This window comes from Euprymna scolopes, chromosome 46 (assembly GCF_053919585.1).
Source record: "Euprymna scolopes isolate OS-2025 chromosome 46, ASM5391958v1, whole genome shotgun sequence".
Lineage (NCBI taxonomy): Eukaryota > Metazoa > Mollusca > Cephalopoda > Sepiida > Sepiolidae > Euprymna > Euprymna scolopes.
In genome coordinates this window covers 14,304,011-14,317,611 of record NC_136527.1, presented here as the reverse complement: position 1 = coordinate 14,317,611, position 13,601 = coordinate 14,304,011, and the positions used below count along the sequence as shown (strand labels likewise).

Genomic DNA, 13,601 nt, shown 5'->3' with positions numbered 1-13,601 from the left:
ACACACCTCTAAACACCCGGGCATATATATATATCTATATATATATAAAAGCGAAAATGTTTGTATGTGTGTTCACTTCATCTGTGTGTCAACAAAAGGCTTTTTTCAGAAGTGGTCGCTCGCTTCACAACTTTTTAAAACTTTTTATATCACATATAAATCGTAATATCTCACAGTTAACAACGAAGCTCGCCTTTCTATTTAATTTGCTCGATTTCGGGAAGATATTCAACATTTGTCGCTCGCCGCATGTGGGTTAGTCTTTTTTTCCTATAACATCTTGGGGGAGGGAAAAAAAAAGTTCAGCAGTAAATGAATACTATCCCGCAGTCAAACTTGACCTCATTAACTCATTAAAACGGGCACCTGCTAAATCCAAGTAATTAAATAAATTCAAACGTGTTTCCTTTAGCATCTTGCGGTGGGGCAATGGTTAACGTCAAACTTTTTTTTTTTTGTTTCACTTTAATTTACAACTTTGTCTCAAGGGTTCGGGTTCGATCCTCATACTTACCTACTAAAACATTTTTTTAACCCCCCCCCTCCGGAGTTTCCACACACACCTCCAAACACCCGGGCAACGCCGGGTATCCCTCGCTAGTCTAATATAAAAGCGAAAATGTGTGTGTGTGTGTATTTTTTGTGTATGTCTGGCTTTTTGGAGGGGGGCATTCTGGGCAGTTACTGTTTATATGCTACCTAGATTATAATATCTAATATCTACGATTTACGAAATCGCGTGTATCTTTAATTTTGGCAACTTTTAGAAACTATTTTCGAGATATTTTTCACTCGGCGTGTGTTTGTTTCACTTTTCAGTATAAAAGCGAAACTGGGAAAGCGAAATTGAGTTCTCAGCCTTTTTTGCCAAGATGTCCAGAAAGCAATCAGTTTTGATTAATGCAGGAAAAAAAAAGACGCATACAATATATTTATGATGTACTACATTGACAACAGATGTCATATTCCAAAAATCAGGTAAATGGATTAGTGCAAGCTAGGTACTTATTTGTAACATTCCAAAAATCATATAAATATATCAATTAATATTAAGTTCATATTTTTGTTCCTTATGTCCTTAATTGCAAAAACTCTTAAGGACAGGGGCATTAAAGTCACTAGAATGCTGAGACTGATATTACACTCAGAAATTCATGTTGAAGTAATGGTTGCCTAACCGTGTTAATGTTTTTATGTATTAATTTCGAAAAGCTGCTGAAACAATTTATGACTTAAACATTACTTTATTTCAAGTATGTTTTTAAATGTGGGCTGGGAGATACAAAGCCAGTCCCGGAAGTGGCTGAAACCATTTACAATTTAAACATTACTTCATTTCATGTGGGGTGGGAGGATATGAAATCAGTCCTGAAAATGGCTAAAACTGTTTATGCATTAAACATTACTTTATTTCTTGTAAATTTTTAACAGTGGGGTGGGGATATGAAGTCAGTTCCAGAAATGGCTAAAACAGTTTACGATTTAAGCATTACATTATTTCATGTATATTTTTAACAGTGGGTTGGGGATATAAAATCAGTCCTGAAAATCGCTGAAACCATTTATGTTTTAAACATTACTTTATTCAATTTATATTTTTCACAGTGGGGTGGGAGACATGAAGTAAGTCCCGGTATTGGATGAGATAAGTGTAAATATATACTAGCAGAATACCGTCCGTCACCCAGGATTAAATGAGATAGGTGAGAAGTTTCTTCTATTTAGAAGAATACCCAGAGTCACTCGGGATTGAATGAGATAGGTGGAACATATATACTATGAAAATACCTTCTTTTTTTTTTTACATGGGTATCACCACTTATCAAGGCCCAGAGGCCACTCGAGGATAAGGGTTAAAGAGTGTACAGTAGAACTTGGACAATATAGTAATCGTTAGTAATGGAAATTTGGTAAGTTTGTTAACTTATATGGAATGGCTCATCAAAAACTTGTTTACGTTAGACTTGTAGACAACCATATTGTAGTCAGCTGGAAAGCAACAAAAACAGATGACGATTTACTTTAAATAGTTGAAGAACTGACTAAATTTCATGTACGTCGCGTTATCTCAGTTGATTAGCGCGTTGGTTCGTTATCTAAACGTTTTGGGTTCGAATCGTGGTGTGAGATGTCTTTTTGATTTTTTAAATTTAAATATTGAACCAGTGTTATTTAAGCCATTTTTCATTCATTTGGGCAATATGCTTTATAAGAGGTGAACATGAATAAAATATATATATATATATATATATATATATATTTATATATTTACCAACTTGCTATTTTTGTTCAACGTATGCTGCCTGAAATATCAGGTACCTTGATTTTATATATTATTCCTTATTTTTTAAATTTTTTTAGATTCTCAAAGAATAAGAGAAAGCTTTAAATGTTTAAACCGCTGTGGGCCATACTTAAAGAAGATAATCTTTCCACCTCTTTTTGCCGATGAGAGATCCGTGGAATTCTTAAATATTGTAGGTAAGTGAAACAATTTCTTTCACGTTTGTCTTTCATCCTTCATTCATACCAATCCTTTTATTTATGAAACCGGATGTATGTATATGACGACAACATCTATCATATAAATCTCACCTGTCTGTTTAAATGTATGTATGTTTGTGTGTCTGTCTAAATCTTTTGACGGAAGCAACGGATTTTCATGAGATCAGTATTGTTTTGAAGCTCGACCTTTCGGACAACAAATATAAAAAAATTGGCTAAAAACGCTTTTTTCGCTAATATATTGCCGATATTTTCGAAAGTCATCACCTCTTTGCGATTGACTAGCCTTAATTTAAACCTTTGTCATTTCCGGTTTGGCGATGGGTACAACAGCAAAGGCGTCACATTTTTTTTTTCCAAGTTCTTTTCCTCCATTGCAGTACGGGTTTGAGCCTGCCTGCCTTCCGACTACCACTTTTTTTTTTTGCTCACTACACACCTCCATACACTCAGGCAATGCCGGGCACCAAGGCTAGTCTATAAATATAAAAGCGAAAATGTATGTATGTATGTATGTATATGTGTTCGCTTTTTCTGTATGTCAACAAAAGGCTTTTTTCAGAGAAGCGGTCGCTCGCTTAACAACTTTTAAAAATTTTTTATATCACATATAAATCGTAATATCTCACAGTTAACAACGAAGCTCGCCTGTCTATTTAATTTGTTCGATTTCTGGAAGATAAATATTCAATATTTGTCGCTCACCGCATGTGGGTTAGTCTTTTTCCTATAACATCTTGGGGGGAGGGGCGTTCAGCAGTAAATGAATACTATCCCGCAGTCAAACTTGACCTCATTAACTCATTAAAACGCGCACCTGCCAAATCCAAGTAATGAAATAAATTCAAACGTGTTTCCGCTAGCATCTCGCGGTGGGGCAATGGTTAACGTCGCACTTTTTTTTTTCACACTTTTAATTTACAACTTTGCCTCAAGGGTTCGGGTTCGATCCTCATGCTTACTTTTTTTTTTTAAAACCCCCACCCTCTGAGTTTCCACACACACCTCCAAACACTTGGGCAACGCCGGGTACCCCTCGCTAGTCTATAATATAAGAAGCACAATGGGTGCGAGCGTTTGTATATGTTCCGTATACTTCCCAGATCGTAATATCCCAGATTTGCGAACGGACATCGTCTCTATCTTTATTTCGATCGAGTTTTAAAAAATTCTCTCCATCCCGTCCTCTCGAGTGTTCGTTTTTCGTATAAATAAAGCGAAACTAATCGAAGCAAAGGCAACCGCCTGGCCTTCTCGGCCTTTGGGCAAGGGAGTTTCTGTTTTTGATGCTTCAATAAAGTAATTAGGTTTGGTTTATGTGGGGGGAAACCCTTCATATCAAACATTCCCCCACATATGAAACCAAGCTCCTATCTTTACATCATCAACGCTCTGATCCCCATCTGGCATCAATTGAAATGGATAAAAAAAAATTTTTGGTAGGTAAGTATGAAGGATCGAACCCCTTGAGTCGAAGTTGGAAATAAAAGGGTGAAAAAAAAAAACATGCGACGTTAACCACTGGGCCACCAGGAAATAGTAACAGAAACATGTTTGAATTTATTAAAGTATTAAAACTTGGCAGGTGCCCGTACTTAATGAGGTCAACTTTTACTGCAGGGCAGTATTTTATTTATTGCAGGGCAGGATTTTTCTTTTTTTTGTTTCCTCAAGATGTTGTGGGGGAAAACCAGCTCTCCATAAAAAGGGGATTGTCCAAATTGAATAGCAATTGTCTGATATAAGGAGAAACTCCACATTGATCAAAGCTGATTGCTTTCGGATGTTTCCTGCGATCGCGACCGGAAAAATGTCGCCAGAATTAGTTTCACTTTTATTATTATACGAAAAAGCTTAAGGCACATGCGGCGATCGAAAAATGTTGAATATTTATCTTTTCAAAGTCGAGCAAATTAAATAGACAGGCGACTCCCGTTGTTAACTCGTAGATATTATCATTTAGAAGTGAGTTTACCGATCGCTTCTTGGCCTTTTACAGACACACACAAAAAGCGAACATACATACATACACACATTTTCGCTTTTATATATATACTAGCGAGGGGTACCCGGCGTTGCCCGGGTGTTTGTGTGTGAAAAAAAAAAAACAGGTGCCCGTGAAAAAAAAAAAAAAGCCTTGACGACGCGCAGTTGGAAAATAGTAAAGTGTGAAAAAAAAACAGGTGCGCGTTTTTGATTGACGTGACGGCGATAGCTATTCAGCAGTTAGCATTTTGTGCGGGACAGTTTTTAATGAGGTCAATAAATCGGTTTGTTTGTTTTTAAAAACCCGAAATGTGAAATAATTAACGTTTGAAAGTCAATAAAATTAAATAGACAGGCGAGTTTTAAGAAGTTGTGAACCGAGCAAGCGCTTCTCTGAAAGAAGCCTTTTGTGGACATCAAGGAAAAGCGTACATACATACATACATTTTCGCTTTTATATATATACACTAACGGTAAATCCAAAACTCCGGGGGGGGGTAAATAATAAAAAAAATGTTTTGGTAGGTAAATATGAGAATCAAACCCGTACCCTTGAGTTAGAAATTAATGTGTGGAAAAAAAAAAAACCTGCTACGTTAACCATTGACCCACTGTGACAACAGACAATGTTAAGCAGGTTATTTAACTATAAAAACAGGCGTGCACAATAAAATTTAACTCTGCTGCTTCCATTTGACCTAATTAAGAAGGTCAAATAAAAGTCACACAGCGTTTGGGTTTGTTTACCCAAATTTAACTGTTTCTTTCCCCAACAGATGTTGGGGAGGGGTGTCTGATCAAAGCTGATTGCTTCTGGACGTTTTTCCCAGCGCAATGCCGAGAAGACGTCTTTTGAGTTTAGTTTCACATATTTATACTAAAAAGCCCAATCAACACGCGAGAAGCCAAAATAGCAATAATTTTGTAAAAATCGACATAAATAAATCTATACGCTACGCGCTTTTCTAATTCCTAGATATTATTATATAGGACCTATATACACAGTTTTAAGCGATAGTAACAACCCCGGGAGCGCGTAAGAAAGAAGCCTTTTGAAGACATACACGAAATGATCACACACATTTTGCCTTTTATATATATATAGAAGATATATATATATATATATATATATATATATAAACTAGCAGGTCACTTGGCATTACCCAGTCGTAAAATATGCTTAAATATATTTCGATCAATGGCGTTTTCGTATTTATCATTATACTATCCTGGGTGCCCGGCGTTGCCTGGGTGTTTGAAGGTGTTGAGCCAAAAAAAAAGTGGTAGTAGGCAGGTAGGCTTGAACCCATGTTTAGGTGTTAAAAAAAAAAAAAATGGCAGTAACGTGGGGAGGGAATCAAAACAGCAGTAGGTAGTCAGGGTGGAGAGAGGTGTTTGAAAAAAAAAAAAAAAGTGGTGATAGGCAGGCAGGCTTGAACCTGTGACGCAAAGGCCAAAAAGAAAGTGAAAGAATATCTGACGTTTTAGCCGATGTCTCCATGACGCGACCGGAAATCAAAAGCGTTGAAATTAACCGAAGTCAATCCAACGGTGACGATGACTTGCTAAAATGTCAGCGAAAAAAAATCGATCTCTCCCTTATACAAAACGGACAAGTTTAGGGTGAAGGAATTAATGGTTTTTGCCAATTTTTTTTATATTTATCATCCGAGATGTCAAGCTTCAAAATAAAAAAGACATACATACATACACACACACATACATTTAAACAGACAGGTGAGATTTATACTGCAGATTATATTTGACCCAATATATAGTAATGATTGAAAGTTTCAAAAAATAAAACAAAACTGACTTGTGCTCCCATCACCAAGAATCGAAACCAAAACGTTTAGCTTACAATTTACTTTCCTTTGACATTAATGCCTGAGCTATGAAGACATGTCTTCCCTCACATTAAAAAATTTGCTCAGTGGGGAAGCAAATATTTAACTAAATAAATAGAAAAAAGGGTTTTCAATATTAATATAAATTAACACACACACATACATTTAAACAGACAGGTGAGATTTATACTACAGATTATATTGGACCCAATATATGGATTTTTACGAGATCGGTATCGTTTTAAGCTCGACCCTTTGGACGACAAACAGCAAAAAATTGACTAAAAACATTAATTTCTTCATCCTCAACTAGGCAGTTTTCTACAAGGAGGAGGTCGCATTTTTTAACAATATTTTTGAAAGTTATCCCTTCTTTTTGATTGACTAGCCTTAATTTAACCTTTGCCACTTCCAGTTTGGCGATGGACGCTACGGCAAAAACGTCACTTTCCTCCCCCCCCATTCTTTTCCTCCTTCACAATACGGGTTCAAGCCTGCCTACTACCACTTTAAAAAAATTTTTTTTTTTTCATATAGTAATGATTGAAAGTTTCAAAAAATAAAACAAAACTGACTTGTGCTCCCATCACCAAGAATCGAAACCAAAACGTTTAGCTTACAATTTACTTACTACAGATTATAGTGGACCCAATATATAGTAATGATTTAAAGTTTCAAAAAATAAAACAAAACTGACTTGTGCTCCCATCACCAAGAATCGAAACCAAAACGTTTAGCTTACAATTTACTTTCCTTTGACATTAATGCCTGAGCTATGAAGACATGTCTTCCCTCACATTAAAAAACGGCCTTCTTTCTAATTTGCTCAGTGGGGAAGCAAATATTTAACTAAATAAATAGGAAAAAAGGTTTTCAATATTAATATAAATTAACAAAAAAAAACCCAACAAATTTATAGGAGTATGTACATTAAGTGTTGGGACACTATGTTGAACAAAGATGGCGGCAGTAAATTAAATCGGCGAAGAATCAATGCAGTCTCGATCAAGAGTGTTAAGTAATTCCTAGTAACAAAGATGGTGGCAAAGAATCAATTGAATCCAAAATTTGACACTTTTTATAATAACTTTTGAAGCTTCTGATTGATTGATTATTATAACTGTGGTTATAAAAACGATCGTCGAAATCATTGGAGTTATACCCCTCATCAGGAGTCAAAAACATTTTAACATATATATATATATATACTAGACTACCCGTGATCCGTTGGGTCAGTATGTTATATTAGCTATGGAATTCATGTATGAGTGTAACACTTGTGACGTAAAGAAAATAGTTTGACATAACAGAAACATTTCTATGAAAGTATATTAAAATGAAAAAAGAATATAGATAGATTTCTATGAGTCGTTCTGTTTATTATAATTGATTATTTTATTTGGAAAAAAAAACAACAAAAAAAAACTTACAGCCATTGAATTATAAGTTGCGTTAAAATAACTTAAACGTAATATGGAAATGAACGATCTAAAAGAAATGCAGAAAGTATTAACAATTGTTTATTTGGATAATTTAAAATGCAAAAAAAAAAAAAAATAGGCTGCTGAAAACGTACACAGTAAAAAAAAAGTATGTTGTCAAAAGGTCAAAGTTGATTTATTTGTGAGAAAAATGCGACAGTATAGTTGTAATATAGAATAGTTGCAAAACATCCCCTAAGGGGTCAGTATGTAATATTAGCTATGGAATTAATGTATGAGCATGACACTTGTGACGTAAAGAAAATAGTTTTTTTGTGAGATAACAGAAACATTTCTATGAAAGTATATTAAAATGAAAAAAAATATATAGATAGATGTCTATGAGTCATTCTGTTTAGAGTAGTAGTAGGGAAAATACATGTCAACCATTAGTAGTAATAGTAGGATAAGGAAGAGGAGGCGTAGTAGTAGTAGTAGTAAGAGGAGACGTAGTAGTAAGGAGGCATAGTAGTAGTAATAGTAGGATAAGGAAGAGGTGTAGTAGTAGTAATAGTAGGATAAGGAAAAGGAGGCATAGTAGTAATAGGAAGAGGAGGCATAGTAAGAAGAGGAAGAGGAAGCGTAGTAGGAGGATATTGCGCAAGCAAACAACCAAGAACAACAGTTTTAGAGACAGAAATAAAAATTACAATAAGTTTACCAAGGTAATCAAAATGGTAAACTAAAAATATGTTATAAATATTAAAGAGTTAATATTTACAAGTAATGTAATCTCAACCAGATGTAAAAGCTCAATAAATAAATATATATATATATATATATATATATATATATATATATATATTAAGCATATATATATATATAGATATATGTGTGTGTGTGTGTGTATATATATATATGTATATTTAGATATATATATATATATATGTGTGTGTGTGTGTGTGTGTGTGTGTATATATATGTATATTTAGATATATATATATGTGTGTGTGTGTATATATATGTATATTTAGATATATATATATGTGTGTGTATATATATGTATATTTAGATATATATATATGTGTGTGTGTATATATGTATATTTAGATATATATATGTGTGTGTGTGTGTGTATATATATGTATATTTAGATATATATGTGTGTGTGTGTGTGTGTGTGTGTGTATATATATGTATAATTAGAGATATATATATATATGTGTGTGTGTATATATATATGTATATTTAGATATATATATATATGTGTGTGTGTATATATGTATATTTATATATATATATATGTGTGTGTGTATATATGTATATTTAGATATATATATATATGTGTGTGTGTATATATATGTATATTTAGATATATATATATATATATGTGTGTGTATATATATGTATATTTAGATATATATATATATGTGTGTGTGTGTGTGTGTATATATATGTATATATATATATATATATGTGTGTGTTTATATATATATATATAAAGCATATTTTACAACAGGGTTATTTGGCAAATAAAAAAAGATGGACAAAGACATGTTATGAAATGAGACTTCAAAAATATTGAGACATTTGACCCCTAACCTTCTATTCAAATGAGTAGAAGACATTGAATGTGTGCGGGTTTTGTATTTTCACGGTTCACTTTCTGTGTGTTCTCCGTTTCAGCCGGGAAGTGTCAGCGTGTTGAACATGTGGTTATAGATAGGGCGAGGTTCCAACGGCCGCACTTGAAAAATTTCACAAAAATCTTGAAGCGCCTTAAGGTAAGCAGAACTGAACTGCTCGAGACACGCGATTGGGCAAGGAGTTCGCTACTCTCCCTTTAATCTAACTTTCGCAATTTTTGCTGCCTACCTTACTTCCCTACGTTTGCTAGGGTCTTATTATCTCCGTTGCCAATGTAAGATAAAATATTAGGTACTTGTACAGTTTAGTGAAGACATTAAAAAATGAAAATATCGAAAAAAAAGTTTAAATTGTATGTATTCGTTATAGAACAAAGTTCTCCGAAAAAAAAATTTCATTAAGTAGTTTTTTTTACAGCGGAAAAACACGTTTTTTATGAGAGCGGGTTATAGGCGGCCATATTGGATTGAAAAAAAAAAATTTGTTTGAATTTTAAAAATACAAAGGGAGATAACTCTCCAGTTAAAGCGCCTACACTCCCTCCCCATCTCTAATACTAGCTTTTCTTCCTAAAAATCGAACATTTTGCTCGGTGTCATAAGAAATTGTATTTTCGCTGTAAAAAAAAAAAAAAAAAAAAAAAAAAAAAAACTACTTGATGAAATTAAGTTAAATTAAATCGGGAGAACTTCGTTCTATAACGGATACATACAATTTAAACTTTTTTTTTTTTTTTTTTTTTCGATATTTTCATTTTTTTAATGTCTTCACTAAACTGTACAAGTACCAAATATTCCCCTGTAGAAATTCTTATCTGTGAGAGAAAAGCTATTTTTAAGATCGGATTTTTTATTTTTGATACTTATCGGATGAATTATTGCGCAAAGAACACTGCCAGCTTTGTGTGAAATTTGCTTGGCTATTTCGGAACCTATAAGAAAGGAACTGGAAAGAAATTTTATTATAATTTCAACAAAAGGGGAGGTAAGTGTGTAGTGGACTGAGACAGATTTACCTCCCTTTATAGAGATAAAAAGTGGTTACAAAAAAATGTAGATTTTTTTTTTTTTTATAAAGGAGTCACCATTTATCAAGGACCACTCAAGGATAAGTGTTAATGAGTGTACAGTGGTCAAGGGGAATATGTCGGTCAGTGATAGTAGTGGAAATTTGATAAATTGGATTATTTAAGAATTTGTTCACGTTGGACTTGAAGACCGCCATATTATAGTCAGTTGGAAAGCAGGAAAATGGAAACTTTACGTTTAGGTTTAGAGTGTGGGAAATTATTGATAGTGGTTTCAGATAGATGAATGTTTTTCGTTAAAGTCAGGCCGGGGGGGGGGATTATAGATTGGAGCTCAGACGAGCACTTGCCATGAAAATAACGATAAAGTAGAGACAGGCTTGCTATGTCTTTTCTGTAGGAAAGCGGTTGCAGGGAAGAGAAAATGGCATCCCCTACTAGGCTACAAAGTTTATTTTGAACTCTATCAAGGCAGGATAAGTTGCTTCTAGCAGCTCCTGCCCAGATGTGACAACAGTACTCCATCCTTGGACACACTTGCAGAGAATTGCATCAGCAGTGAGATATTTACTGGAACGGTAAAACGATCTCACAATTTTCCCAGCAGCCCTGGCAATGGATTTGATGTCCGTGGTCCATCTCGGATCAGGAGTAAAGCCAAGTACGCCCAAAGATGGAGTACTGCTGCCACATCTGCGCAGGAGCTGCTAAAAACAGCCTATCCTGCCTTGACAGAGTTCAAAATAGACTTCATAACTTAGTGGGGGATGCCCTTTTCTCTTCCCTGCAACCTCTCTCCCACAGAAGAGACGTTGCGAGCCTATGCTTGTTTTATCGTTATTTCCATGGCAGGTGCTCGTCTGAAGTCCAATCTCTGCCCCCCCTCACCAATCTTTCACGAAAAACACCCGTCTAACTGAAGCCACTGTGAAAAATTTCCCCCACTCTTTATCTGTGCCTAAATCAAAACGTAGATTCCATGAACAAAGCTTCTTTTTTAGAACTGCACGCCTGTGGAACTCTGTTCCGTCTGCCTGCTTCCCACCTGACTGCAACCTGGATGTCTTCAAGTCCAACGTAAACAAATTCCTAATGAACCGCCACCTCGGGTAAACACGTCAATAAATCTCTACACTAACGTACTGTACTTGCAATAACCCTTATCCCTGAGTGGCTTCCGGGCCTTGATAAGTGGTGACCACCGTGTAAAATGTAAAAAAAAAAAAAGGTAGATTTCGACTTTAAGGAACAACGATGATATTAGTGCTCGTCGATTTTCAAAATCGAAACAAATAGAACATAAAAAGAAAATCTGATACTCAAGTATCCATATTCGAAAAACTTGAATAGAGTAAGTATTATCGGCGTATTTCCCAAAAATAACAGAATGGGGTTGTGTAATGATCGAAACTTTTTTTTACGTATATCAAATATTCAAACACTTATTTTCACATAAAATTATTTGAATTCAGCAATGATTTTTTTTTTTGTGATTAGATTCTCCTTGATATTTTATGCGTTTTGCGAGGAGAATCTAAAAATTTCAACGTTGTTCTTCTACCAAATGCGTCATATCTTTCTGTGGCACTTGTACACTTTAATCAAGACATTAAAAAAATGAAAATATCGAAAAAAAAAAAAAAAAGAAATTATATTGTACGTATCCGTTATGGATATCCGAAAAAAAAAAAAAAAAAAAATTCACTTAATTTGATCGAGTAATTTTTTTTTTTTTTTTACAGCAGAAAAACATGCTTTTATGACAGCAAGCTGGAGGCAACCATGTTTTGGATTTTTAGAATGTGCTACAGGAGATAACTCAGTCTAAAGTGCCCCCCCCCCTTCTTAAATACTAGCTTTTCTTCCTAAAAATCAAAACATGGCTACCTTTTGATCGCTATCATAGCAAATTGTTTTTTTGCTGTAAAATAAAAACTACTTGATCAAATTAAGTGAAAAATTTTTTTTTTTTTGAGAACTTCATTCCATAATGGATACATACAATATAACTTTTTTTTAATATATTTTCATTTTTTAATGTCTTGATTAAACTGTACAAGTACCGGTTTTTCTTTTAATAAATTATTTCATTTTAAATTATTACAATTTCTTTTCATTTTTGCTTACAAACTTTTACACCATAAACTGTACAAGTACCCTTTCTGTAACTGTTATCCCTGTTAGTTTTGCCACTCTTTGTATTATTTCCAATCTCATTCCACTTTCGATCCACTGAAATTTCCTTTTCAAGGCAACCATTCGCCCATGTATGGAGTATTGCTGTCATATTTGGGCTGGTGCATCTACTACTAGTCTCTCGCTCCTTGACAAGGTTCAAAAGAGAGTCGCAAATCTGATAGGCCCTGAACTGGCATCTAAGCTTCAACCTCTGTCCCATCGACGAAACGTTGCATCCCTCTGCCTGTTCTACAAGTATTTTAATGGTGAATGCTCTGACGAACTGCAAGCACTTGTGCCCCCACGATGTGAACACCCTCGACAGGCTGCAAAATCCCACCCCCACACTGTAGAGATCCCTAGATGTAAAAGATCTTTCTACTCCAGTAGTTTCTTCCCCAGAACCACTAGACTTTGGAATTCCATTCCAGGTCCCTGCTTCCCCAACTCTACTGACATGCAGAAGTTCAAGTGCAACGTGAACAGACATCTTGCTGCCTAAATCCCTACATAGTACCCCAGTAGTTGTTGCCCCTGATAGTAGCCCCCTACACCAAAGTGGCAATGTGCCTTGTTTGGGGTGAAAATTTAATAATAATAAAAAAAAAAAATTTCTGATAAACTTCTAATCAAAATTTTTCTTTCGTAAAGTAGTTAAACTTAATTATTCCAAACTCTAACTTTTAACTGTAATCTTGTGTTCCATTTCTTTGTAGCATCTTGAATTATGGAGCCACATGTATGCATACGAAGAGTAAGTATAATTTAAGGCACGAGAGAAAGTTAATGTTAATCTCTGGTCAAATTTTACAATCCGCACGCACACTCAGATACAGGGTGGAACGATAACATTGTCCCCCCCCCCCCAAAGAAAATTTTATTTTAAAACTTGTATTGAAAAAAATCAATTCAGGTAACTTGATTATGTAGTAGTGCCGACATCTATTCAATGTAGCCTCCCTTCAGCCTCAATCACCACCTCGGTATGGG

The 13,601-nt window shown here is 34.7% G+C and overlaps 1 protein-coding gene across 6 annotated transcripts in view; it reads left to right on the top strand.

The window, feature by feature from the left end:
* The window catches only part of LOC145271101 (uncharacterized), a 177,356-nt gene that overhangs the window by 79,111 nt on the left and 84,644 nt on the right, over positions 1–13,601 (top strand). For all 6 annotated transcript variants that reach the window (XR_013865692.1, XM_080126643.1, XM_080126646.1 and 3 more), the window contains exons 4-6: positions 2,362–2,481; positions 9,446–9,543; positions 13,328–13,365. Coding sequence is in view for 5 of the 6 variants with exons in the window: in XM_080126643.1 (XP_079982769.1) it covers positions 2,362–2,481; positions 9,446–9,543; positions 13,328–13,365 (256 nt within the window). In the remaining variant the exon portion in view is untranslated. The remainder of the gene's footprint in view (positions 1–2,361; positions 2,482–9,445; positions 9,544–13,327; positions 13,366–13,601) is intronic.